General features: G+C 47.3%; 1 protein-coding gene across 1 annotated transcript; it reads right to left on the reverse strand.

The window, feature by feature from the left end:
* Window positions 1-5,360: 5,360 nt before the first annotated feature.
* Window positions 5,361-22,559, reverse strand: ZFP64 (ZFP64 zinc finger protein). The gene is made up of 6 exons (XM_035124175.3): window positions 22,370-22,559; window positions 18,931-19,170; window positions 17,453-17,614; window positions 13,279-13,341; window positions 11,676-11,927; window positions 5,361-7,255 (listed from the first exon to the last, which is right to left on the reverse strand). The coding sequence occupies exons 1-6, from the start codon at window positions 22,416-22,418 to the stop codon at window positions 5,970-5,972; spliced, it is 2,052 nt and encodes a 683-aa protein (XP_034980066.2). The 5' UTR covers window positions 22,419-22,559; the 3' UTR covers window positions 5,361-5,969.
* Between the last annotated feature and the right edge of the window lie 5,037 nt (window positions 22,560-27,596).

Raw genomic sequence — 27,596 nt, forward strand, 5'->3', positions numbered from 1 at the left:
ATTCTGATGCCCCACAAATAACCCAGGGATGCATTTTAAATAAAAGCACACATTCTACTCATGTTAAAATACCAGGCAGGCCCCACAAATAACCCAGAGATGCATTTTAAATAAAAGGACACATTCTACTCATGTAAAAACACGCTGATTCCTGGACCGTCCACGGGCCACATTGAGAAGGCGATTGGGCCGCACCCGGCCCCCGGGCCTTAGGTTGCCTACCCCTGGCATAGTGCTTTAAATGTTCAGTATGGCTAGAGCAATAGTCGTGGATCGGTATTATATTATTGTGCATAATGTGGAGTAATAGAATATGTCTTATGATTTAAAAAGTGAGAGTCCCACTTGTTGCTAGTCCTCTGTTTCTGATGTGCAGGCGTGAGAACTTTGGCTTATGTAGCCAAAATGGCATCACCCACAGAAAAGGCTTTTTTTGGGGGGGGGACATCAATATTTGCAGAAATATAAAGATGATACATAATCTAAGATGTGGGGTGTATAAGATGACCCCACAACACAGTCCACTGAAGACCAAGCAGTGAGCATGCTCTGTAACTACAGAATGCTGGCTGATTGTTCAGGAAAAAGAAATGGAAAACTTGGTGAGAGGGTATATAAAATCATGGACCCATGCTACCAGTCCATGCTCAAACAATAACTCAATGACTTCAAAAACCAATAAAGCACAATTCTGATACAGTACATTATACCTACCTACCTACATCTATATCTATCCATCTATCTATCTACTATCTATCTACTATCTATCTATCTATCTAATCTATCTGCTGCAGTCCATGTTTGAAATAAGCTCAAGGATGGACGATGCTTCTTTACACCTGTCCAGATTTTGCTCTTTAAAACCAGTGGCTGAACCTCCATTGGTTTGAGAGGGACTAGATCGCAGCCTGATAATGACTCTGCTTCAGATTGTGAGCTTTCATTAGCCTAGAGAGCAAAACCCCCACAAACGGCGCCTTTAAACGTAACACACCACTGTGGTGCAGAGAGCAGCGCTTGAGTCATCAGCTTTTTCATTTCCACGGAGGTTATCTTTCCTGTTTATCTGATAGAACTATACACAAACCCCGTGTTATAGGTTAGCCATCACAATGACATGAATATTCTGGTTTCCTACTATTGAACAAACTCAATACCTCTTGCTCCGAGAAAGTGAAAAGGCAGAAAATGCGGTTAGAGAACCTAATTGTGGCGTTTTAGGTTCCTGTGTGGGAGTGCACTGCTCTCGCAGCAAGGCACAGGCACATTTGTGGGTGAAAATACATACGTATAGGGTTCTGGCTCCTTAGTGCTTTGTTTCAAGTACATACTCTGAATTTATGGAGTGTAGTGTGGGTGGCATCATGCCTAGTACTGTCTTTTTCACCTGCAATCTCCCATGCAGATTAGGAGGACATGCTGAAAATGCAGAGATTCCATACTGGCACCTTAGTTCTGCAGGGATCACCAACGTAGTGCCCCCAAAGCCATCCCTGGCCCCAGCAGCTGCCCCAACCATGCTGCTTCTACAGTAGCCGCTCAGCGAATAGGAGCTGCTCTTAGTCTTCTCTCATCCCTAGGGAGCAGGGGGTGTCCTCTGAGATCTCCTGGGCTCTGCGCCCACCCAGTGTGATTTATAGCAGGCCCCTTCCTCCACTTCAAGCTTTGGGTAAGGTTGATTCGATCCCCTCCCTCTTGTTCCTTCTGTAGAGCTGTATTCCCTTGTTCCTGACATAGCTCTTCACTCACCCCTTCTTCCTTGGCTAGGGGGAAGGCCCTATGTTGTAGTTTGCCCTAGGTGCCAAAATGTATTGGGCCAGCCCCCTGATGCTTGGTTGCAGGAAGTAATATCTCTAGCGCCCATGACTATTTTTCTAGCTTACAAAAAGTTGGCAACTCCTGTACTGTGTGGCCCTGCCATTGGTTCAGTTTCTGCAGCATGTCAGAACAGTGAGACAGTGAAGCAGAGATAGGAAGAATCAATCGATTTAGATGTCAGAAATGATTAATGCTTTGCTCTTTAGAGGGAGATACATTCAGGATGTAAGCATTTTATTTTTTTTACTACAGTAAGCTCTGAGGGAGCTGTTGGGAGTTATGTAAGCTGTACCCTTAGTTTCACCTTCGTTTTGAGAAATTCTTGTGCGTGTGCATGTATGTGCGAATACACGCTGCGATTAAACCTTAAGAGGGGCACCATCTTCGATGACAAATTCAATTTTCATCAGTTCCAATTCTGCATTGTTTACTGATCGACGCTTCACTAGCCCTCTGTTGAAAGACTCATTGAAAAGAAATGAGACTTCGTCATGTTTGTACCTGAGAATGTAAGAAGAACCTGCTGGATTGAGGCCGATGGCAGCCCATCTAGCCCAGCATCCTGTTCTCATAGTGGCCAACCAGATGCGTGTGGGAAGCCTCCAAGTTGTACATGAACACAACAGCCCTCTCCCCACCTGTGATGGCCAGAAATTCAGAGGCATGCTGCCTTCCACAGCTCCCTCGCCCGCAAGCAGTACCTGTGAAGACAAACCTATCCTTGAAGTAACACACTTCAACTCAGACCTCAGCTTGAGTTCTAGCACCACCTATGGATGACATAAAGTAAATCCCAACTGCTTTTCTCCCAACGCACAAAGTAAGGCGGAATGGGATGCTTTCCCCTTCCCCAGCAATCCGCTGCAAACATCCCTTGGAAACGAAGCTTGCTAATATCAGAAAGCAGATTGCTGGCTCAAATTCTTTCAGTAAAAGGGTGCAATGTGGGCTAATACAACATGATCCTCCAAACCCAACATAGCAAAACTCTGGTGGGCTGCACTGCACGGCTGCGCTCAGTGGGTCACACATTGTGCAGGTGTGATCTTGTTAATTAGAACCCCCAAATGATGCACCGACTGCAGTTGCTTTAGTAAAAGTTGCAGAAATGGGAGTGATCTCTGCTTTAGGGTTTTTAAATATATTTTATCTGCCCATATAGCCAGGAACACGCACGATGAAATCTGCTCATTATTGCCAAACTGCCCTGATATATATTTGAACATGATAGCCATGTTCAATGGGACCCGGGTGGCTCTGTGGGTTAAACCACTGAGCCTAGGGCTTGCTAATCAGGTCAGTGGTTCGAATCCCTGTGACGGGGTGAGCTCCCGTTGCTCGGTCCCAGCTCCTGACAACCTAGCAGTTCGAAAGCACATCAAAATGCAAGTAGATAAATAGGAACCGCTACAGCGGGAAGGTAAACGGCGTTTCCGTGTGCTGCTCTGGTTCGCCAGAAGTGGCTTTGTCATGCTGGCCACATGACCTGGAAACTATACGCCGGCTCCCTCGGCCAATAATGCGAGATGAGCGTGCAACCCCAGAGTCGGTCACGACTGGTCAGGGGTCTCTTTACCTTTACCTTTAGCCATGTTCAAATATATAAAAGGATGTCATATAGAGGAGGGAGAAAGGTTGTTTTCTGATGCTCCAGAGAAGCGGACACGGAGCAATGGATTCAAGCTACAAGAAAGAAGATTCCACCTAAACATTAGGAAGAACTTCCTGACAGTAAGAGCTGTTCGGCAGTGGAATTTGCTGCCAGGAAGTGTGGTGGAGTCTCCTTCCTTGGAGGTCTTTAAGCAGAGGCTTGACAGGCATATGTCAAGAATGCTTTGTTGGTGTTTCCTGCTTGGCAGGGGGTTGGACTGGATGGCCCTTGTGGTCTCTTCCAACTCTATGATTCTATGCTCCACCGAGTCTGTACGGCATTGAGATATAATGTTCTCCCCCATGGCTGGTAACAGAGAGCATGCATGGCATGCCTGAAATAAGTGAGCTTATTGCACTGAAACCTGCAAATCACAAATATAGCTTGACTTGTGCGCAGAACGTAGCTGCCCCAGGTCACACTGCTGTTTGGCTGCAGGGGATGACGGCACACAATTCCGGTTTATGTTGTGGTTCAATATAGAATATCTGATATTAAAAAAAGGAGTCGACTGGCTTTTGCTTTGAACAAAATCCCCAGGTCATGTCATCTTACTGTATTTTGATTGGTCAGCTCCTATGTCTTCAACAGGACCAAGGGAGGTTTTCCTTACCACTTTCCAATCTTTTAGTGTAGTGGCAACTAAACTTTGGAACTCCCTGCCTATTGACATCAGACAGACCCCTTTGCAATACTCGGCTGATGGCTGCTTAGAGCATTTTTGTTTGGGCAGGCCTATCCAGACATGAAGAAGCTATGTGTATTTTCCACTCTTTTTAGTTACTGTCGTTTTTAACCATTTGTTGAATATTTTCAAATATTTAACTTTTAAAAAACATTATATTTTTTTGTAAACCGCTTAGGGGTTGTTGGTTTTTTAACAATCAAGTGGTATATAAATTTTGTTTATCTATTCCAGCGATGGCTGGGACCCAGACAGAAAGGTCACCCCCCCCCCCATCCTCTCTACTGAGTTCTATGATGGCAACACTGAGACTGACAAGGAAGCTGACAGCCGGTGCTGGATTGGCTGTAAGGAAGGTTGGCTGGATGCAGATCCAGTGCTTTTGCAGCAGTGCTCCTTTCAACCTATAGGACTAGCATCTTCTGCCTATTTCCATGCACATCACTACCATCAAAGATGCAGAAACACAGCCAGTGAAAAAAAAAGTGTCGGACCTCCCCCCTCAAACCCTGTTTTTGGAGTGAACCCTGCAGACTTGGATTACTTAGTCCTACCAAAATCTCTGCATGGAAGAAGAAGAAGAGTTTGGATTTGATATCCCGCTTTATCACTACCCGAAGGAGTCTCAAAGTGGCTAACATTCTCCTTTCCCTTCCTCCCCCACAACAAACACTCTGTGAGGTGAGTGGGGCTGAGAGACTTCAAAGAAGTGTGACTAGCCCAAGGTCACCCAGCAGCTGCATGTGGAGGAGCGGAGATGCGAACCCGGTTCCCCAGATTACGAGTCTACCGCTCTTAACCACTACACCGCACAGTGCAGTACAATTTGGCACAGGATTACAGTCCAAGGCTGCGCCATTATTTCAAAATATATTATATTTACTTTGAACATGATTGTGGAAAGCCTGGGAAATGAAAGCCAATGCGGAATTGGAAGAAAAACAACAACACACCCTTCTCTGAAATTCATTGGGTTACAAACATCGTGACTGGAGTTGGCTGTGAAGCTGGAAGGTAATTTCAGTGCAACTTCTTTTCCTATATGTCTTTTAAGGCTGTAACCTTCAAATGGGGCAAGAGGTGTAGGAGGGACAGTATTTGCTACCAAGCAGCTGTGAAATATTGTGTCGTGAACCAAATGAACAATCTAGCGCAGGAACGGGCAAGAGATGAACCGTGTGTAATGAAGACTGCAGCTCACGGGGGGGGGGGCACCTGTTGGTATAATCTCATAGTTTCTCCATTCCCTGGTCTCAAAAGCATAACCACCACTAAGTCCATTAAAACACGCACGCAATACAGTGGTACCTTGGTTCTCGAACATAATCCATTCCGGAAGACTGTTGGAGTTCTGAAACGTTCGAAAACCGAGGCGCAAAGGGCTGCCAGCAAATTCAATTGAGAAAATTGAAAAACATGCAGCAGAAGCTGTTCGACTTCCGAGGTGCGGTCAGAAACGGATGCATTTACTTTTTGGTTTTTGGCATTCGGGTTCCAAAACGTTTGTCAACGGAGACGTTCCAGAACCGAGGTACCACTGTACTCTTTAAGAGGAGGGGCTCTATTTGCAGTAAGGCATGGAATGCAGGGGCAGCCAACACGGTGCCCTAAGAACGTTGTTGGACTACAACTCCCATCAGCCCCCAAGCTGGTCTGGCTGATGGTCAGGGATGATGAGAGCTATAGCTGGGAGTGAAGCAATGAACTGGCACAACACCAGGGATCGCTTCGCCTTCTGTACTCAGCAGCCTAATCTGGATCCAGGGCCTAATCTGATGTGCCAACTGAGTGCTGAGCAAATGCGTTGTTCTTGAACTAATCTGGTATGGAGTCTGCAGGATACAGCAAACTTGCACCACTTTGGATAATGGAGTAGACTTGCTTGGGCACGTCTGCGTGAGAAGGAGAGGAAAAGATGGGCGGAGGGGGCACCGAGGTAGCCACAGTGATGTTCTGGTCCTCATCGCTTACCACTGTCACCTCCCCGGCCCCTTCCTGAATCAAAGCATTGAGTCCTTCCAAGTCGGAGCAGCTAATCTCGGCACTGCTGATGAAAGCCTGCGTAGCAGAGGCCTCGTGGCTGCCTACGGGGATGTCGGGAATCAGAGACTGGCTGGGTGTGGCTCTGTCCGCTGGACTGTGGGTTGTGAGGAGCACAGCCTGTTGGCCCATCGAAATGCTTTCCGCTTGAGACCCCGGGGGCAGAAGGGGAGCGAGCAAGCTCACTTGCTGCAGGATTTGCAACTGGCCATTGCCAGACAGATCTTCTTGGTTCTGGCTTATTAAGGCTGGTGGGACAATGTTCACGGAAGCCGCTTGCACCAGACCGCCGGCTTGGGGTACCTGATGTCCGACGATGATCTTCACCTGCCCTTTGCCATAAGACGAAGCCTGCAGCGGAACCTGGAGGTGGCTGACGGTAATAGGGGTGCCGGTTGGCCTCGTGGGGTCCACCTGGAACTGCAAAACGGCCAGCTCGGTGTTCTTAGCCCCGTTGTACTCTACGTGTTGCCTCTTGTGGCTCCGCAAGGAGTCTTCCCGGACAAACGAGGCCTCGCAGAGATCGCACTTGAAAGCTTTCTTGGCCTCCAGCCTGGCCACTTGCCTGGAGCCGCCTTCCTTCGGCCGCTCTCCTTCCCCCTTCTCGGCCGCCTTCTTCTTGACCCTGACCTTGTCCCCGTGCGCCTTCTTCATGTGCGTGGTGAGGTTGCTGCGCTGCTTGGTGTCGAAGCTGCAGAACTCGCACTTGAAAGGGCGGTCCTTGAAGTGGATCCTCTCGTGCACCTTGAGGGTGGCCTTGTTGGAGCAGGAGTAGCTGCACTCCGAGCATTTCACCGGCTGCTCGGGCTGGTGGGTGCGCAGGTGGTGCCGGAGGCTGGTCTTGTTCCCGCACTGGAACTCGCACTCGAGGCACCGGTAGGCGTTCTCCATGCTGTGCTTGATGCGGATGTGCGACTTTAGGTTGCCCTTCATGGCACAGCGCACGTCGCAGTAGTCGCACTTGTAGGGCTTCTCCCCCGTGTGCACACGCATGTGCCTCTTCAAGTCCGAGTTGATTTTGAATTTGGCGCTGCAGAGGCGGCACTGGAAGGGAGCGTCTCCTGTCCGTAAGAAAAGCATTTCAAATTAGGGGCGTTTGGACCAAGAGACGCAGAACAATACGGATAAATTCCAATGGATCTGCACTGAAAGATGATGTTGATTTATTTACCACCCTTTATCGAAAGCGCAGAACACTAAAAACATATTTTACAGAGCGTAATAATAGAAATATAAAGAATAAAAACAGACAGCATAATAAAATTAATCGCAACAACAGTACCCACCTGCAAGCCATAGCTTATTTAATGGCCAAAGGCCTGGGTAAAGAGGCAAGTTTTTGCCTGGCGTCTAAAGACATGTAATGATGGTGCCAGGCGAGCCTCTCTAGGGAGAGCATTCCACAGATTGGGAGCCACCACAGAAAAGGCCCCTTCTCGTGTTGTATCCCTACAAACCTCTTGGGGAGAGGGGGACATAGAGAAGAGCCTCAGATGACAAGTGCAAGGGTTGGGTTGGTTCATATGGGGAGAGATGGTCCTTAAGGTATTGAGGCCCTGAGCTATGTATGGCTTTAGAGGTCAACATCAACACTTTGGATTGGGCCCAGAAACTACAGTGGTCCCTCGACTTACAAAGTACTTGACTTATGAAATTTCGAGTTACGAATGAAAAAAATGGCCGCACGCTTACGTTTTTCCGATATCCGAAAGGAAAACCGTTGCGGTTTAATGGGTTTTTTTTTTACTTACGAATTTTAGATGCAGTTTACTCAACTTACGAATTTTTCCGTTTCCTATGCATTCCTATGGGAAACCGCTTTTTTTTGACTTGCAAACACTTCGACCTACGAATGTGCATTCGGAACGGATTAAATTCGAAAGTCGAGGGACCACTGTAATTGGCAGCCAGTGTTGTCGGGCCAGGATTGACATTATATGCTCAAAGCGTCTTGTTCTGATGAGCAATCTGGAGCTAGCCCATGAACATGAGGAGACTTCTGCTAGATCAGACTAAAGCACCACTGCGTCTAGGATTCTCTTCTCATAGCTGCCCTCCAAAGGCACATGGAAAGCCCACAAACACCACAGAAGTCTTCAGCTAGTGACCCCCAGCAACTGGTATTCAGAGTGGCATATTGCCTCCAAAAATGGACGTAATATACAGTATGGTCATCTTGACTAGCAGCCACTGGAAGCATTATTCTCCACAAATTTGCCCGCCTCCCCTTTTAAAGCCATCCAAACTAGTTACATCAATCTACCTTACGAAAGCACCCCCCCCCCCAGTTTAACAAAAATAATGAAGAGTCCTTGGAGCTAATAAAATTTGCCTTGACATCTGATGAAGAGGGCTTGAGCCCACAAAATCTTTGGCCACAATGAATTTATTACGACTTTGAAGGTGCCATGACACTTTGGGCTGTGGCTAATCTTTCTCAGCATGAAATTAATGGACCCAGGTTTTCATCATGCTACCCACTGCAACACCGAGATCCCTTTCAGCTGAGACCCCATCAGTCATTTTAGTGCCCGTTCTCTCAATTTGCACCATAAAACTTCATTGCCCCCACCCCTCTTTCGCAAGAGATGGGTTTCTCTTCTTTTGAGCGGGGCAGGGCCTAATATGTCTGCAGCCACAAATGCACAAACCCAGCACTTCAACATCAAACGCAAATAAATGCATCCTTATATATACTATCTGAAGGGGGGGGGGGAGACGGGCCCCCTGCATTCTGAAACCTACAGATTTCCCCCCAGCAAAAAGCACCACCATTTCCTTGCCTGCCCATTACTTTTCTCCATATCTCCCAATAGCTGTCCTCCAGTTATTTGTCTGCAGGTCTGATATGCAAGCTTTGCATATTTAATTGTTATTGTTTCCCGCCCTAAACGAAGTATCTGTTTAAAAAGGAAAGCAAGCGGAATGCATTGAAAAGGGGAATACCAATATGCTCAGGAGCAAAGACAGACCTCTGCACAACAATTTGCAGGAATTATATCCGAAAACATGCCTTAGCTTTCGTGGCGTTCCGCCTCCACAGCTGGTAGGACCTGCCTAATCAACAGAGCAATATGGCGCAAACATGCACAGTATTGATACCTTTCACAATACGAACGGCGGGGTTTTCGTTTCGCAAATAGTAGCCAATTATCGCTAATACCACATCACAAAGCAGCACTGTTGACTTATTGCTGCTCTAAGCTACTTGAACAGCGTGGAGCTCCTTTGTTAATCTGTGTATCAGGAACATGCTCAGAAGTGAGTGAATGAGCCACGGGGTGCCATTTAAGGCAGAAATAAAATGTAGGGAGGTCCTTGGTTCAGTGAACGTTGCAGCTCTTTTAAAAAATCACAACACACATGGCTTAATTTACTTTACCACTTAATATTTTATAGATCTTCATAAATGGGAGACTGTTAAAAAAAAAAAAAGTAGGCGCAAGTTGCTTACCCGGCTACATATTTCATTGATCGGGCGGAAGATATTTCAAATTGCGATGTGGCATACTGTGCTAATCCACAAGCTTGCTTAATAATTGAGACCCTGGGTGTAAAATGTTTATTATACACATTTTATTAATGAAGACACACAGCCTGCCAGTTCAATTTGTTTTACAGGCCGGCCCTTCCAGCTGCGTATACCACTGGGTAAGCTGCAAGAATCAAGTCATTGGATTTTTACCCACTTTCCTGATGAAAACTGGGTGCGGCACACGATCCGATAGTCCCCCATTTCGGGTGCCAAGCCATACTAGAGGAGATCTGCAGAAGCTAAATGTCAGCCGTACATTTAATGTTCTAATCTAGAGATTGATCTGTGTTGCCGGTTGTTTTTCCTCCTCAAAGACCCTATTGGATTTGACTTTGGCAAAGGAAGTTTAATTTATTACTATTTTCTTTTCTTTTTTTGCAGAGCTTCATTCGTAAAAGATGAAATGCCCATGCAAGAAGAGTACGGAAATTAAGAGGGGACTGAATGGCCGAGCCTAAGACCTGCAGGATCCGAGTCCAAGCAGAGATGGCAAGGATAGCTTTTACTTTGGAGATTCTAGCAGTTGTGTGAAAGGGCAGAGCATCACATTCCAAGAACCTCAACGTACCTGGGAAGTCCTCTCTAGGCACAGGTGCTGCATCAATCCTTGCACTTGATAAGCAACACAAAGTCTGTGGGTGGGCAATGCCTAGTAGAGAGGTTTAGCACCCTGGCCTTCTGACCATGCCAGGTCAACAGACCAGGGGCTCTGGCTTGCCGTTCCTCAGGCTCTAGCTCCAGGTCCTAGGAACCCTGAGTTTGAGATCCTCCACATTGAAGCAGGTCAGCCCACAGCCCTGGTTTGGCCCTGACACAGCTCTGTAGTTTTAAGTTTTTAGTCATACAGTGGTGCCTCGCTTAACGAATGCCCTGCTTAACTAAATTTCCGCTTAACGAAAGGATTTTTCAAGTGGAGGTTGCCTCGCTAGACGAATTCGTTTTATGAAAAATTCATCTAGCGAATCGCGGTTTCCCATAGGAATGCATTGAAATTCAATTAATGTGTTCCTATGGGCAAAAAAATTAAAAAAAATTCAATGCATTCCTATGGGATTCGCTAGGCGAATTTTTCGTTATAAGAAAAGACCCGTGGAACGAATTAAATTCGTCTAGCGAGGCACCACTGTAATGGGTGGAACAGCACCTGGAGAGGACATGGGCAATGTCTGGTGAAGGCCTTAAGATGTGAGATACTTGCAGGCCTTTGAACAGGCCAACTCTTGGGAGTTCCAGTGTGATCCAGGTTCTTAATAGTTTTTCCCAACGAATCCAGCACTAGACTTTTATACACACGTGAGCGTTGGGAAACATGTGCCTTATAAACCCAACTCGGCCTCCCTGTTTGGCCTGTGAGCCCATTTTGGCCAACCTGCCACAATTACTCGCTCTATGAAAATTCACTTATCCAAAAACGAGGAACCTCGCTATGCACATTGTAGATTCAGATACCCAAATAGCCAGTCCTCCATGTCCTCCTCTGTAAACCAATCAGAAGCCTTATCTTTTGGTGTTTTGCTGGTTTTGCGACAGCCATTTCGACATAAACCATGGCGGGAGGAAGTGGGGGAGACTGGACAAATAAAGAAAACATTTTCTCCTTCCTTGTTTGTCTTCCCTCATTTGGGGGTCAGATTTCCATGGTCAGGAACACATTCAAAATTTCCCCATAGGAATCAATGGAATTTGAAGAGTCGTTATGTGAACTCTCGCCTAGCAAATGATTTCCTGAGAAGTCATTGTGTTTGCATAGTGAGACGTGCCTGTATATAAATATTTGGGGCAGGAAAACACAGCTAAAAGGAGGTTTGCAAACGTCACCAATCAGCTGGCCCGCAAAACTCTGTGGGAAGCTCTCTGCTTAGGGCTTTGCAAGATCACCGGATCGTGTGAAGCCCCCTTGTCTTTTTTCCTCCCTGCAGTAATAGCAAACCTGTCCCTGTCCTTACCTGTATGAGACCTGAGATGCACCGTGAGCTGGCTGGAATTGCGGCTTGCATAAGGGCAGATCTGGCACTTGAAAGGGCGCTCGTTTGAATGGATGCGCTGGTGCTTGTTCAGGCTGCTGCTTTCGGAAGCTGCGTAGTCGCAGTGCTTGCACTTGTAGGGCTTCACTCCACTGTGGGATCGCATGTGCATTTTCAGCTTGTCTTTGCGGCTGAAGCTCTTTCCGCAAACCTCACATTTGTGGGGCTTGTCACCTAAAACAACAGCATCAACAAAAAGCCAAGGTGCAGCAGGGTTGAGATGAGTTGCAATACACAGAACAAAAGATCCTTAATGGAAGAATGTTTCCCTTTCCCTTTTCGTCATGCGCTTATTATACTTCAGAGGTTTCCTCCATGCTATTTGCCTTTTCTCTAGCAAACTGAGGATGTGCAGAGAGGCAGGCATAGCTTTGAGAATGCATCTGCTTGCAATACATTAACTTTACAGGTGGGATCTGAAACAAAACATTGCAGTGTGCAATGCTTTCCGTCAGGGCTCCAGCCACCCAATTCTATCCCCTCCCTGCACCATCTTCCACCTCAATAGTCAGTTATGCTTCCAGACCCATTGAGTATGTTTTGGTGGATCCTTTTCTTTCCATTTCAGTTTTTCTTAATGGAGAGAAGGGTCGAATCCGAGCTATGTTAAAATATGTTATTTATCCATTGAAGTCTATCAGCAAATCATGCTTCCATCCTTGGGACACTTTAAAATAGCTTCTCAGCATGAACCGAGAAGTGATCTTTCCAAACAACGGGATGCTTCATTCTACCTTTTTTCATATCTCTGTCTCCTTTCTTCCCCTTTCCAGCCTTTCCATTCCCCCTGCCATGGTTGTCAGCCCACCCCGCTCTCAACATTCTGTGTGAGTGGATATTTATGGGTTGCCCAATTCCGTCCGCCTCAAGTAGTCCCCCCCCCCGAAGATTTTTTTAGCACCTGCAAATCTCAGGGTTACTTCAAGTCTGCAGGTACTCCTGGGGGTGGAAATGAGGGAGGGAAAAGAACAAAGATGTGTTCAAGGAAAAAATAAAAATACAAAATTGCAATGTAACATACGGTACTCCCATGCATTCTTGTATAAACTGATACAGTGTTATTATCTTAATGCGTATATAGAGGTTAATCGCCTACTACGTTCTGTATAAACTCATTCCGAATATTATCGCATCTATCCAAGCGAAGTCTGCGCCCGTAAGCAGAACGCAAATGAGCCCAGGAGACCTGTGTACATTGGCTAGGGGTGTGGGTGTTTAGAGAAATTAGGGCTAGATAAGTCAGTTTAAGGCTATACAGTCATACCTCTAGTTACGTTCGCTGCGGGTTGCGTACATCACGGGTTACGAACCTGCCGAACCCGGAAGTGCCGGAACGGGTTACTTCCGGGTTTGGTGATCCGCGCATGCGCAGACGCGCTGAATGACGTCATTCGCAGAAGTGCTGAATCGCACTGCGAGCATGTGCAGATTCGGGGCTTTAGGTTGCGTACTGCTCTGGATGCGAACAGGGCTCTGGAACAGATCCCGTTCGCATCCAGAGGTACCACTGTATAAGGCTGCTTACCAGTATGTGTTCTTAAATGCCGCTCCATGTCTTTCATACCATAGGATGTCTTGAACTGGCAGCCTGGGGAGGGAAAAAAAACGGAGAGGGCCAGCTTTTATACATTTATTCATTCATTTTTACCCTACACTTTCTCCGAGGGTCCCAGGGAAGGGCATACGATTCCCCCCTCCACACAATAACTTTAAATCTTTGAGTGGCCCAAGGTCACCCGTTGAGATAAATGACTGGGGATCTGAACCCAAGTCTCCCTGGGCCTAGCACAACACTGGTCCTCAACAGGCATACAATGATCTAGAACTAGGCCTTGGCTAGAATTCTGTTCCTTATTCCTCTCCCTGGACGCCAAACGTCTACGGATGCCAGCAGTCGACAAGTCCGCTGGGAGACACAGCCACGTTTCCCCCCGATGCTGGCGTTGCTCGCAATTGACATGGCAACAGGAAACAGGGCAGCATTTCCTTCAGGGCAACCTTTGGGTGGGCAGAGCAGAGGCAGGAGTGGGTGGAGCAACAGATGTAAATTTCCCCTTCATACAGTAGGCTAGTTTCTACACAAACTCACACACACCTTGGTGTTAGAAATTAGCCAGGCGCCAGGCGCGTTTTGCTACTGGCGAGGGTCCAACTGCGACCACATGGAAATCTCTGGATGGCAGGCTGGCGACTGACATCTCCATCTGGCTGGCCCCTCCAGGTTTAAGCAGAAGAGCTTATTTATTCCGTTTACATCCCACTTCCCCCCCCCCCAAGGAGTACATGGTTCACTCCCCTCCTCAGTTAATCCCTACAATGACCCTGTGAGGTAAAATAAAAAAATTCATTCCAGTAGCACCTTAGAGACCAACTAAGTTTGTCATTGGTATGAGCTTTTGCGTGCTTGCCCACTGGCCCAAGGTCACCCAGTGAGCTTCACGACCGAGTTGGGATTTGAACCCTGATCTCCCAAGTCCTAGTCCGACACTCTAACCACTACACCACACTGGCTTCCTAAAGCACTTCTGCTATGGGGCAGCTATATAAATGAAGTAAATAAATATGGGGAAAGCAAAATGCTACTTAGGAAGGATCTGAAATATTTTCCTTGAAGCTTGAATTTCTTTTACTCTGGATTGCTTTACTTGATATTTTATTGCAGGCTTCCTCAAGCTCAGCCCTCCAGATGTTTTTGGCCTACAACTCCCATGATCCCTAGCTAGCAGGACCAGTGGTCAGGGATGGTGGGAATTGTAGTCTCAAAACATCTGGCGGGCCGAGTTTGAGGAAGCCTGTTTTATTGTGTTGTAAACTGCTTTGAGATTTTTTTCTTTAAGATATAAAGCGGTATAGAAATGAAGAAGAAGAAGAAGAAGAGGAAGAGGAGGAAGAGGAAGAGGAAGAGGAAGAGGAAGAGGAAGAAGAAGAAGAAGAAGAAGAAGAAGAAGAAGAAGAAGAAGAAGAAGAAGAAGAAGAAGAAAAGTTTCACAGCAAAAAAAGAAAGGAAAAAGGCACCTAGACATTCCGTTGTGGCGGCCGTAACCTAGATTTAAATTGCCATTTCGGGATTAGCTTATATATCTGAGTTTATAACACTGCTCTCCATCCTTGATCCAAAAGACAGTGGCAGAGTCAAAGAGCATTACCCCAGCCACTCGGGGCGTGAAACACAGCCAGTGAGGGTACAGTTTTGGGGCAGCTCAATGGGGCAGATAAGAGAGGCCCCCTGGCCTGGGATCCCCCTTCAATTCTACATTCAGACCCCGGATAGGCAGATAAGGTTGAAGTGCACTCAGCAAGCTTCAAAGCTTAGCAAGGATTTGATTCCACACCCTCCTGGTTCCGGTCCAATGACCCCATCGTAGGTGTTTTGCCTCAATTACCAGCACTGTCTGAGATTATAAGCACAGTGAGAAATGGACATAACTTCCAGGTAAGATTCACAAGGGAAGACAGGTTCTGAAATGGAACATTCTGATGAAGTTAACTGACCTAATTACACAAGCAAGGCTTCCCACCCACCTACCTTCCCGTGACTTTGGCCTGCGTGATCAATGGCTATATAAATTAATTAAAAAGTGCTTCCATGAATCTTCTTGAAACTTTGCGGCAATGTCACTGATTAAAATTAGTTTAAGCATTTCCAATTTATTTTTTTCTCCCCTCTGGAAGCAGCAGAGCAAAGCAGAGGATGTAAGGAACGATTCGGAAGAACAATTCACGAGTGGCAAAGACCCCTTCAGGTCCCTGAGACTGCTTGGGGTGGGGTGGGGTGGGCTGACGCAAGAAATTCCTGAAAAAAAGCAGGCTACCATTTTTACTGTGTACGCATACAGAATCCATACTGCTGGGCCTCGCTAATTGGAAAGTGCATTTTTTCTTTGCTTCCAAAGACCGTTTTTGTCAATCATATTCTTGCTACTATGCAAAGTTTTCCAAAGCAATGCCAGCTAAAGAGAGTCAGTGTAGTGTAGTGGTTAGAGCCGTGGTTCCCAATGGGGGGCACACACACCACAGGGGGGGGTATTTGATTTTTAAGGGGCGCAATTTGGAAGCTTGTTTAGATTTTAGAGATGTTTAGGTGGGGCATGGTCAAAAAAAGGTTGGGAACCACTGGGTTAGAGTGTTGGACTAGAGTTCAAATCCCTACTCAGCAATGAAGCTCCCTGGGTGAACTTGCGCCTCTCAGGCCACTCTACCTCACAGGGTTGTTGTAGGGGGCCTGGGTAGGTGTTTTTGAGTTGCTGATGCCAATTATATATATGTATATGTATATGTATATGTATATGTGTATATATATATATATATATATATATATATATATATATATATTCTGGATCTTGTGATTTATGTGGAAATTTGGCTGTGTGCTTTTTGATGTTTCGTTTATTGTTGATGACTCGTTTTGTTATGTTTGCAGTTATGTATTTTTTTTATATGTTACAAGCCACCTTGCACATTGTTTGAACTTTGGAAAGGCAGTATACAAAGGAATGATTGAATAGGAGGGGGGAATTTTACCCACCTTATATATTGAATTTATATACCTGCCCTATAACCACAGGTCTCAGGGGGGGTTGAGCTCCTTGGAGAAAAAGATGGGCTGCAAAAACAGCAAAAAACAAAACAAAACCAAAAACCCACCCTCCCTATGAGGTTTATAGCAATTCCCACTGTTTTTTCCACCTGCGAAGAAGGAGATTTTGAACCTTCCTACCCCAAAGCAACAGAATAGAATGGTGGGATCTAAACTGCAGAAGCAGTCACTTCTATGGTCCTAAGACTGTCACACTGCCTAACCAGGGGTCAGCAAACTTTTTCAGCAGGGGGCCGGTCCACTGTCCCTCAGACTTTGTGGGGGGGGGGCGACTATATTTTGAAAAAAAATATGAACAAATTCCTATGCCCCACAAATAACCCAGAGATGCATTTTAAATAAAAGGACACATTCTACTCATGTTAAAATACCAGGCAGGCCCCACAAATAACCCAGAGATGCATTTTAAATAAAAGGACACATGAGAGTTGTTAAGAGACATCTGTTCCCTTCGCAGAACTGCAGTTGCCACAGTTCCCTGTGAAGAAGTATTGTTAAACTACTATTGGGAATTGTCTAGGGTGGGGGGCAGGCATCTTCAAACACCTCTCAGCACCTTTGACAAACTACAGCCACCCCCCAATTCTCTGGGTGAAGTCATGACTGTTTAACATGACACACGCAGGGGTCAGCAACCTTTTTCAGCCGTGGGCTGGTCCACCATCCCTCAGACCATGTGGTGGGCCGGACTATATTTTGAAGAAAAAAATGAACAAATTCTGATGCCCCACAAATAACCCAGGGATGCATTTTAAATAAAAGCACACATTCTACTCATGTTAAAATACCAGGCAGGCCCCACAAATAACCCAGAGATGCATTTTAAATAAAAGGACACATTCTACTCATGTAAAAACATGCTGATTCCCGGGCTGGATTTAGAAGGCGATTGGGCCGCATCCGGCCCCCGGGCCTTAGTTTGGGGACCCTGGTCTAAACCAGGCATAGGAGAACTCTGCCCTCCAGATGTTTTTGGCCTACAACCCCCATGATCCCTAGCTAACAGGACCAGTGGTCAGGGATGATGGGAAATGTATTCCCAAAAACATCTGGAGGGGCCAAGTTTGCCTATGCCTGGTCTAAACACAGGCATATACTTTACCTGGATAGCAGCAATTAAGTTTCTTTTGCGCCCCTGATGTGGCGGACTTTCTGGCGCGAGGTTTCGGTGTAGTGGTGACAACGGTGGCAGGCTGAGGCTCACTGCTCTCGCCAGGTAGGTAGGTTTGGTAGCCATGCTCAAAAACAAACTCTGGCGCAGAAACTCAAAAGCAATCAGGAAAAAAAAAGACTTGTTTTAACATCAGAGCACTGCAAAACCACATAGCTTCTGCGAACCCTCAATATAAGAAGAACATAAAATTACTCCCCATCTCGAGACTATAATGCAATCTTCTTTTCTTTTTCTTAACTGCTTCCTTGTCAGTGAGAGAAATACCACAAGGTTCACAAATCAAAGCTGATCAGGAAGGAAACTTTTAAGTACGTAATGAAACTAAGCTCCCATATGCACTATCAATTTAAACAGCTGTGGCTCCCTGCACAGAATCCTTGGAGGTGTATTTTGTGAATGGCGCTGGGAGCTGTTAAGCTATCCCTCTTCCCAAATCATTTACAGGCAAGAAGAAGAAAAGAGCCAACTTTTGCAATACTTTTCTGCCTGGTCACCTGGAGGTGATTTTTATTTGCCACAGGTGGCAAAGTACAGCGGCTGCGTACAAGAAAGAACAAGGAAGTGAGCTTAGGGACCTGTCTTACACCAGCTAAGATTCTTCTCCCATCTTGCCCAGCATTTCCTGTTCTGACTGGCAGTGACTCTGCCAGGGCCAGGCAGAGGACTTTCCCATTACTTGCTATCTAAACCGTTGAACTGGAGATGCCAGGGAAGTTCTGCACAGAAGGCAAGTGCTCTACCACTAAGTTATGGCACTTTCCCCAAGTTCACAACCCACGAGTGGCATACATTGAGCCATACCAATGGCCAATCTAGGCCAATGTTCTCAGCTCTGACTGGCAGCAGCTCTCCATGATCTTAAGCAAAGACATTTCTTTTCTTTGGAGATGCCGGTGGGACAAAGCTTTAGTGCAGGGGTCAGAAAACCTTTCCAGCAACTTTTCCCGTCAGCATCATGGCATAGGAATGTAACTAAAGACTTGACATACAAAATCAGGCCAAAGTTCCATCAAGTAGTATAACATTGGAACAGTTTGGACCAGAGTTCAGCAAACTTTTTCAGCAGGGGGCCAGTCCACTGTCCCTCAGACCTTGTGGGGGGCCGGACTATATTTTGAAAAAAACAAAATAAAAAAACGAACGAATTCCTATGCCCCACAAATAACCCAGAGATGCATTTGAAATAAAAGCACACATTCTACTCATGTAAAAACACGCTGATTCCCGGATCGTCCGCGGGGTGGATTTAGAAGGCGATTGGGCCGGATCCGGCCCCCGGGCCTTAGTTTGCCTACCCATGCTTTAGTGTTTCCATTTTCCCAGGGTGCCCCTGGTGCCGAAGCATACAATGCTAGATCTTAGTTTTGCCATGAAGATGCCACTACCCAAACTTCCTGGATAAATACCTGTGATCGTTTGGGTTTCTGAAGTGATGGTCCTCGTTGTGGTTTGGGTCTGGGTCGCTGGCACGGTTTCCTCTGCTACAAACTGTACTGTGCTGGTGGTCTCCGCTGTCGTGCCGGACAGCTGGCAGCCGCTTCTCTTGTGAGCAACGAATGCATCTAGGTTATTGAACTGCTGCTTGCACAGGCCACAAATGTGAATATCTGGTGTGAGCTCCACCAGGACAGTGGTGCCTCCTGGAACTGTCAAAACACCATCAAATTGAAAAAAGCAATTAAGAATCACCACGGAAATGGCAACAGAAATTTTATGTCTTGCCAAGGTTATTGTTTGCAAGTTACTGGAAACAATGGAGAAATGGTTGAACAGGTTCACCAACATGGCAGGCATTCTGGTAGCCATTGAGCCTCTGAGGCTCCCCATGAACTGCCCACTTTTGTCATGACGTAGGGAGGGTGGTTACTGTATCCTCCCTTGGAAATCACAGAGAGTTGAAGGAGAAAGTGCTCTTTCAGCTCTATGTGCTTTTCGAGGCTGATTAATTCAACTAGCTCTGACGTTTACTCAAGATTGCGTAGAAAAGCGGAATACGTCTGCATTCACTTTCTCTATTTCTGTCTCCGGGGGGGGGGGGGGGGAGTATATACAGCAGAGAGGGTTTGGTGTCCACAGCACTTGCTGAAAAATTCAAGTGTGCCCACTGACCTTGGTGAACCCTGCATTAGAAAAACATTACAGTGGTACCTTGGTTTGCGAACAGTCTGGTTTGCCTACGTTTTGGATTACAAACATGTCAAACCCGGAAGTGCGTGTCCCAGTTTGCAAACTTTTTTTGTATTACAACCCATTTATTTATTCATTTTGGATTACGAACAAAAAAATTTTGGAGGCCCCATTGGCGAAAGAGCACCTTGGGTTACAACCTGTTTTGGTTTACGAATGGACCTCCGGAACGGATTATGGTTGTGTAAACCAAGGTGTTGTTGTTGTTTAGTCATTTAGTCATGTCTGACTCTTCGTGACCCCATGGACCAGAGCACACCAGGCACTCCTGTCTTCCACTGCCTCCCGCAGTTTGGTCAAACTCATGTTCGTAGCTTCGAGAACACTGTCCAACCATCTCTTACTCTGTCGTCCCCTTCTCCTAGTGCCCTCAATCTTTCCCAACATCAGGGTCTTTTCCAGGGAGTCTTCTCTTCTCATGAGGTGGCCAAAGTATTGGAGCCTCAGCTTCAGGATCTGTCCTTCCAGTGAGCACTCAGGGCTGATTTCCTTCAGAATGGATAGGTTTGATCTTCTTGCAATCCATGCAACCAAGGTACCACTGTATTACTCTACAGTAGGTTATCAGCAGTACTGGCAATGTGAGCTGGCAGACCACGCACTGCACACTGCTTTAGCATCCATGCGCATTAACACTAGTCAAGATACACCTGCTCCAAGATTTAACTTCTTGAGTCCATGGGAATGGAGCTCAGCACTGAAGGATGGCAAGTCTAGCAGCCAAGACTAAAAAAATTAACATGTGGAGTGTAAGGTACCTTTATTTATCCATCACAGACCTTATTATTGCAAACTGGAGTTACAAAATAATAGCACACATGCTCATGCATGAGTTGCCAAGATGTTGGGTTTTAGATACTCTACAGATTGCTATAAGTTAAATGGCGGATGTGCAGGGAGAATGCGATGAGACGAGGCCTTTTCAGTGACTGCACCAATATTGTGAAATATCTGTGAAGTATGGATGACCCCCTCTGTTGTGGTTGAATTCCACCAGGATTTAGCATGCTAAGTTCATTTTTACCTATGATCTCTGTCATTGCTTTTAAACAGTTTTCTTTTAAATGCTGTGTTCCTACACACACCTGTTCAAAACGCATTTATTTTTATTGCTGAATTCTTTGTATTTCAACGTATTTATTCTAAATTGTTGTATGGCACTCTTGACTGATGCACCAGGAAGATGGAATAGAAACGAATTCCAGGTAGGTCAGGTTGAGATATTGTGATGGGCACAAGATTGCCTACTGAAACACCCCTACCCCAACCATTTTAACCTGCTTACGTTATGTGAAGCTTTCTCCCAGGAAATCACGCGCAGGAAGGCAGCTCGCAATGTGTCTTTATGCATATTTACTCAACGGCATGCCTAAACCAATCTGGATTTACTCCCAGGTAAGTCTGTGTAATGGATTGCAACTTTAACGTATTTAAATTCCAGGAGCACAAATAGCTCCATTGTGTGATCTCTTAAAACCTTCCCACAGAGAGAACACATTCGCTTAAGAAACTTTTAAAATCGCCTTTTCTTTCTCCGAAAATAAGACACCGTCTTATATTTATTTTTCCCTCAAAAAACCACACTATGGCTTATTTTCAGGAGATGTCTTCTTTTTTTCCTCCTCCTGCCACGGCCGGCATTGCTGCTGTGCCTATCACTGTCTTATTTTCAGGGTATGGCTTATATTCCTTGAATGCTTAAAAATCCTGCTACGGCTTATTTCATGGCTAAGTCTTATTTTCGGAGAAACAGGGCATTGCTCCAGTGCCGGACAGGCTAATGCGCCCTGAGTTCAGCCTTGAGCAAATTGCAGAATGGCTCACGTGGATAGGATGTGCATGCAGGTTATGGGGCTGGCCATAGTTTAGGGGAAGAGCATATGCACTCAGAAGGTCCCAGGTTCAATCCTGGCCATCTCCCAGTTAACAGGACCAGGTAGCCCTGGCAACTGGAAAGACTGCCTGAGCTTCTAAGAAAGTTGCTGCCACTCAGTGTAGCCAATACTGGACGATAAGGACTAATCTGGTGTGAGGCAGCCTTCTGTACATACAAAAAAATCCCCAACACATTTTGCTGGGGTGGGGTGGGGTGAGGTACAGAAAGTCCAAATGCAAGAACAAAGCCCTGGCCTAGGAAGGGCCTCTGAACTCCTTGCAAGCACAAGAGTAAAACAGCACCCCAAACCAGGTTGCATTAGAGGTTCTGGAACCAGGCCTTGATCTGCTTGCATGCAGCGCTTTTGGCGCACGCTGCAAGTTGCACGGTCAAAAAACCGGATTATGTCACCCCCTCCATCTGCTGCAATCCTGCACAGAATTAAATGGAACTAAACCCACCGAGCATACTGAAACCTGGTGGCTTTAGCACCCGAAACCCTCCCGGTTCCTTATGAAAGGCGATGCACCTTTTTAACCCTCTCCCCACCCAGCCCCCAGCTTGTCTCAATGCCACCCTGCTCTGGCCCGCCTTCCCCAACCTGCCGGCTGCTCTTCCCCACCCAGGTTCCCGGGCCCCGTGTTTTACGCTCCAGGTTCCCGGGCTGCGCGAGCGCTCGCTTCTTCCACTACTCAGGTTTCGGGGCCGGCCGGAGCGCAGGCTCCGCGCGGCTTCTACCAGCTCCGGGCCCGGGAGCGCGGATAAGCCGCGCAGCCACTTACATTGCACGGGGCTGGGGAAAGGCTGGCCGGTCGCGGCGCTCGGGTTCATCGCAGCCGTCGCGGATTCGCAGCAGCCGCGCGCCAGGCGCAGCTTTGCAAAAAGAAAAAGGGGTGGCGAGAGGAAAAGCAAACGAACAAGGAGACTTTGCAACGCAAAAGCCTTCTTCGTCCTCGCGGTCCCCCCCCCCACCAGAAGGCGGGGACGGATGTGGAGGGACTGTGGAGCATGCTCTGTAGCAGCAGCCGAAGCCGCCGCGAGGCTCTTTGCCCACAGAAGGGAGCAAAGGGCGCTTGCAATGCATGCTTTTGTAGTAGCAATGCAACTCAGGAGTAAGCCTGATGAGTTGAGTTGGACTTGCTCCTAGGTCAGTGCGCACACAGGATTGCAACCCTGGAGAAAAGGGAGGGACGTTCTGACAGTGTAGCAAAATAGGCTGTACCGGTGGCATTTCTGGCTGGGCTGCGGCAAGGCAGCAAAATGTTTTTCTTTCTTTTCTTTGCCTCCTTTTACATCGGGACAATACTGTAGATCCGGCTCGCTGGCGGAATGGGGACATTTCACTCGATGCTCGGAATGTGCATCTATTTAAACGTCCCTGATCCGAAGCTGCTTTCTTTCCGCTTGCCCATTCATTTATGGCATTCGCGTGCCACCCAGTGAAACAAGTCCTCTGATCACTTAGAAAATATAAATTATTAAAGCACGAATACAGTACAATCAGTTAGCAGCTAAAAGAATCAATACAAAAGCTGTGCCGGCACAGAATTAGTGTAAAACCAGCATGAAATCACGGTGATACAAGGTGACTCCAGACTGTCAATACCTGCATTCTGGAACTTTAAAGTAAAGGGACCCCTGACCATTAGGTCCAGTCATGACCGACTCTGGGGTTGCGGCGCTCATCTCGCGTTATTGGTCGAGGGAGCCAGCGTACAGCTTCCAGGTCATGTGGCCAGCATGACAAAGCCGCTTCTGGCGAACCAGAGCAGCACACGGAAACACAATTTACCTTCCCGCCGGAGTGGTACCCATTTATCTACAGTACTTGCACTTTGACATGCTTTCAAGCTGCTAGGTTGGCAGGAGCAGGGACTGAGCAACGGGAGCTCACCCCGTCACAGGGATTCGAACCGCCGACCTTCTGATCAGCAAGCCCTAGACTCTGTGGTTTAACCCACAGCGCCACCTGTGTCTGGAACTTTAGGTCTGTGCATTTAAAATGGTTTAAAGTGCTCTGCCACCCTAGCAAAACAAATCCACTTTGAAATAAAAATAAGAAATCGACCTCTTTGCAGTTTGGAAAGTGACAGGGAGGCGCATTGAAACGTGTGTGATTAATTGGAAAATGTGCACACCTTGCAAGCAAATCAGGACGAATGCAAGATGAATTCTCATTGTCATATAAGCACTCCATGAAGAAAGCAACGAGTGTTCAGTACGACTATCATCATGACTATTATTAATTCTATATTATTTCTTATACGTATAGGTCATCCTTCATTGCAACTAACTCATCCCTGGTTGGTTTCCAACAATGCATAATGTTGTGTATTGAGTCAAAGGATTTTATATCTGTATTATTATTGTCTGTATTTGCATTAGGATAAAGTAACTGCCTTTTGGTTCCAGAGGGTACAGCTACTATTGGTTCATTTAAGCTGCTGTATTTGGATCCTCTGTCTTATTGGTTTCCTCCAAAAGGCAGCACTGTGATTGCTTGATATTGTTCCCTCCAAAATGTATCCCTTCCTAGCTAGTCCCCTGTCCCTATAAATGTAGCTTTCCTCTCCTCAGTCTTCAGTCTTGTTCACTTTAATAAAGAGCTGTTACTAGAGAACTGTCTCCAGCATGTTTTGTCAAGAGAGCTGAAATCACAAACCCCACGTCACAACAACTGGCGACGAAGGTGGGATCCGGAATGCTGAGGAGCGGTTAAACACAACCCTGCCTCAGAGTCCGGATTGCAGCTGAGAACAAGACTCACTGGCCAGCTGAGAAGACGACCCTGCCCGCTAGGACAATGGAGAGTCCAAGGGTATTGGAGCCCTTCCAGCCATCAGAGCCCCACACCTGGGAAGACTACGTCGAACGCTTCGAGTTCTTTGCAGTGGCTCAAGGGATCACCGATGCCAGCAAAAGAAGGGCCACATTCCTGAGCTACTGTGGGCCCGAGACCTTCAAGCTGGCCAAGGCATTACTTGCTCCAGCGAAGCTGAGTGAGACATCTCTCAAAGATATTCTTGCCTGCCTAACAAGCCACTTGGCGCCTACTGAGACCAAGATGGCCCGGCGGATGGAGTTCCATAAGAGGCAGCAGCATGCTGGGGAGTCTGTATCCACATTTCTGGCTGAACTCCGGAAGCTCGCTCAGCACTGCGGCTTCCAAAATCTGGAAGAGACTCTCCTGGATCGGTTTATTGGTGGTCTGAGCAGCAAGAAAGCCAGAAGACGCATCGTGGCTAAAGAAGAGGTTACCCTTGCTTCAGCCTTGAAAGAGGCCACCGCCACGGAGAATTATGAAAGAGAGGAGCTTGATGCCAGTCGCAAGGCCACTAAGCCACAGATAGAAGTTGCGCATGCCATGGACGAGCTAGAGGCTACTCCGAGCCAGAGCCCAGTCCGTGGGGTCGAGTTGGTGCGTCAGGCCTGCACAGTGCACAAAGATCGCCGAGGCAGTTGCCCAGGTTGTGGCGGAAACCATGAGCGGAAGAGTTGTCGTTTCAGGGATGCTATGTGCCGGACGTGCGGAAAGACGGGTCACATCGCCAGGGTCTGTAGATCGGCGGCGTCGGGAGCAACAGGAGCACCTAGACTGGAGCATCGCAGACCGCCCACAGCAACTCGTTTTCTAAAGGACTGCCACTACGTAACGGAGATCAACGGGGGGGCCGTGCAGTTTCCAGTGCAAGGCAAGGCACACGTCAAGGTGAAGATTGAGGGTCAGCAGTGCGACATGGAGGTGGACTCCGGATCTGCATTCACCATCGTGTCGGACCAGACCGCGAAGACATTCTTCCCCAGGGGTAAGTTGCCCCCTCTGGAGCCCTTCCCGGCAACCTTGCAGTCGTACTCAGCAGGCCGCATCCATGTTATGGGAATGTGTGCCGTGAGAGTACAGTTCCGGGACAAACAGGCTGTACTCAAACTGGTGATTGCGAAGGGCAGTCACCCCAGTCTCCTGGGCACTGACTGGTTCCCCGCCCTGGGACTGAGTATCTCAGGGCTTAATTCAATCCAAACCTGCCCTGAGATGAGCGAGGCATTATGCAAGGAATTTGCTGGTCTCTTTAATGGAAAACTGGGTTGTTATAAAGGGCCCCCAGTTGACTTCGAGTTGGACCCCGGTGTGGCCCCAATCCGACTCAAACCAAGGCGAGTGCCATTTGCACTGCAACCCAAGATCGAGGCAGAGCTGGATAAATTGGTCAAGCAGGGAGTTCTCTCACCCGTGGACTCTGCTAAGTGGGAGACTCCAATCGTCACACCCCTTAAAACAAATGGGGAAGTCAGGATATGTGCAGATTACAAATGTACTATCAATAAGGCACTCAGGGGAAACTCATACCCCATTCCAGTCGTATCACATCTGTTGGCTAAACTGGCTGGGGGCAAGGTGTTCGCCAAAATTGACCTGGCACAAGCTTACCAACAGCTGCCAGTAACCCCACAATCAGCGGAAGCACAGACTATTGTCACACATAAAGGGGCGTTCAGAGTTAACAGATTACAGTTCGGAGTTTGTGTGGCCCCAGGGATTTTTCAAGGGCTCATGGAACGCCTGTTAAGAGGTCTGCCGGGGGTCTTGCCATTTTTTGATGATGTTTTGATTGCTGGAAAAGACCCACAGGAACTGGTTGCGCGTGTCCGTGCAGTGTTGCTCAAGTTCAAGGAGGTGGGGTTGCAACTGAAAAAAGAAAAATGTAGTTTTGGGGTGCCAACTGTGGATTTCTTGGGGTTTAAAATTGATGCATCAGGCATCCACCCCACAGATGCTAAGATTAAGGCCATCATCGAGGCACCACGACCACAGAACAAGACGGAGTTGCAGTCATTCCTGGGACTTATTAACTTTTATCATTCGTTCTTACCCCAGAAAGCTTCGGTAGCTGAACCATTACATAGACTATTGCAGAAAAAGATTGTGTGGCGATGGGGGCGGGAGCAGCAGAAGGCTTTTGACTCCTTGCGAGGAATGCTGAGTAGCGGGAGCGTCCTTGCTCATTATGATGAGTCAAAGCCGCTGGTCCTGGCATGTGATGCCTCTCAATACGGTCTGGGGGCTGTGCTGAGTCATAGGGAACCGGATGGGTCGGAAAAGCCCATCTCTTTCTATTCCCGTACGTTGTCGCCCACAGAGCGCAACTATGCTCAAATTGATAAAGAGGCGCTGGCTATTGTGTCCGGAATCAAAAGGTTCTATGATTATTTGTACAGTCGCCATTTCTCCATTGAAACGGACCACAAACCACTGTTAGGGTTGTTCAACCCAAACAAACAAACGCCACAAATTCTCTCCCCCAGAATGTTGCGTTGGTCAATATTCCTGAATGGGTTCCAGTACACCTTGACCCATGTGCCGGGGAAACAGTTGTGCCATGCTGATGCGCTGAGTCGATTGCCCCTTCCTGGCGGGAGCAATGAGGATCCTGCTCCGGCGGAGCACATTATGATGCTAGAAACACTTCCGGGGGCTCCTGTAACAGCTACGGATATAGCTGAGAAAACTAGGAAAGATGCTGTTCTCTCCCGTGTGCTCACTTGGGTGGGGAGGGGGTGGCCAGGTGGTCCGCATGAAGAAAAATTCAGGCCTTATGCGACAAGGCAGCACGAATTGTCCATGCATAAGGGTTGTCTCCTATGGGGAGATAGGGTGATAATCCCAGCACCACTGAGAAACAGGGTTCTTGAGACGCTTCACATGGGACACCCGGGAATGGTCAGGATGAAGTCGCTAGCCCGATGTTATGTGTGGTGGCCTGGAATGGACCAGAACATAGAACAATGGGTACGAACATGCAAGGCATGCCAAGAGGTGCGGCCAGAAGTGGCCAGAGCACCAGTCCACTGGTGGGAGCAGTCCAGGACTCCCTGGAGCCGGCTGCACATAGATTTTGCTGGGCCATTCCAAGGGAAGGTCTTTTTGGTTATCGTTGATGCATATTCCAAATGGTTAGAAGTGGCGATGGTCCCTAGCATGGCATCAGCTGCCGTAATCAAGGTGTTGAG

This window comes from Zootoca vivipara, chromosome 7, assembly GCF_965207765.1.
Source record: "Zootoca vivipara chromosome 7, rZooViv2.hap1.1, whole genome shotgun sequence".
NCBI classification, from domain to species: Eukaryota; Metazoa; Chordata; class Lepidosauria; order Squamata; family Lacertidae; genus Zootoca; species Zootoca vivipara.

Coding starts and splice junctions, on each gene's coding strand:
- ZFP64 (XM_035124175.3), bottom strand. CDS start 22,418: ATGAACCCGAGCGCCGCGACCGGCCAGCCTTTCCCCAGCCCCGTGCAA. Junction 17,615..18,930: donor AGAAACCCAAACGATCACAG/GTATTTATCCAG, acceptor ATTGCTTTTGAG/TTTCTGCGCCAGAGTTTGTT. Junction 13,342..17,452: donor ACTTAATTGCTGCTATCCAG/GTAAAGTATATG, acceptor TTCCCTCCCCAG/GCTGCCAGTTCAAGACATCC.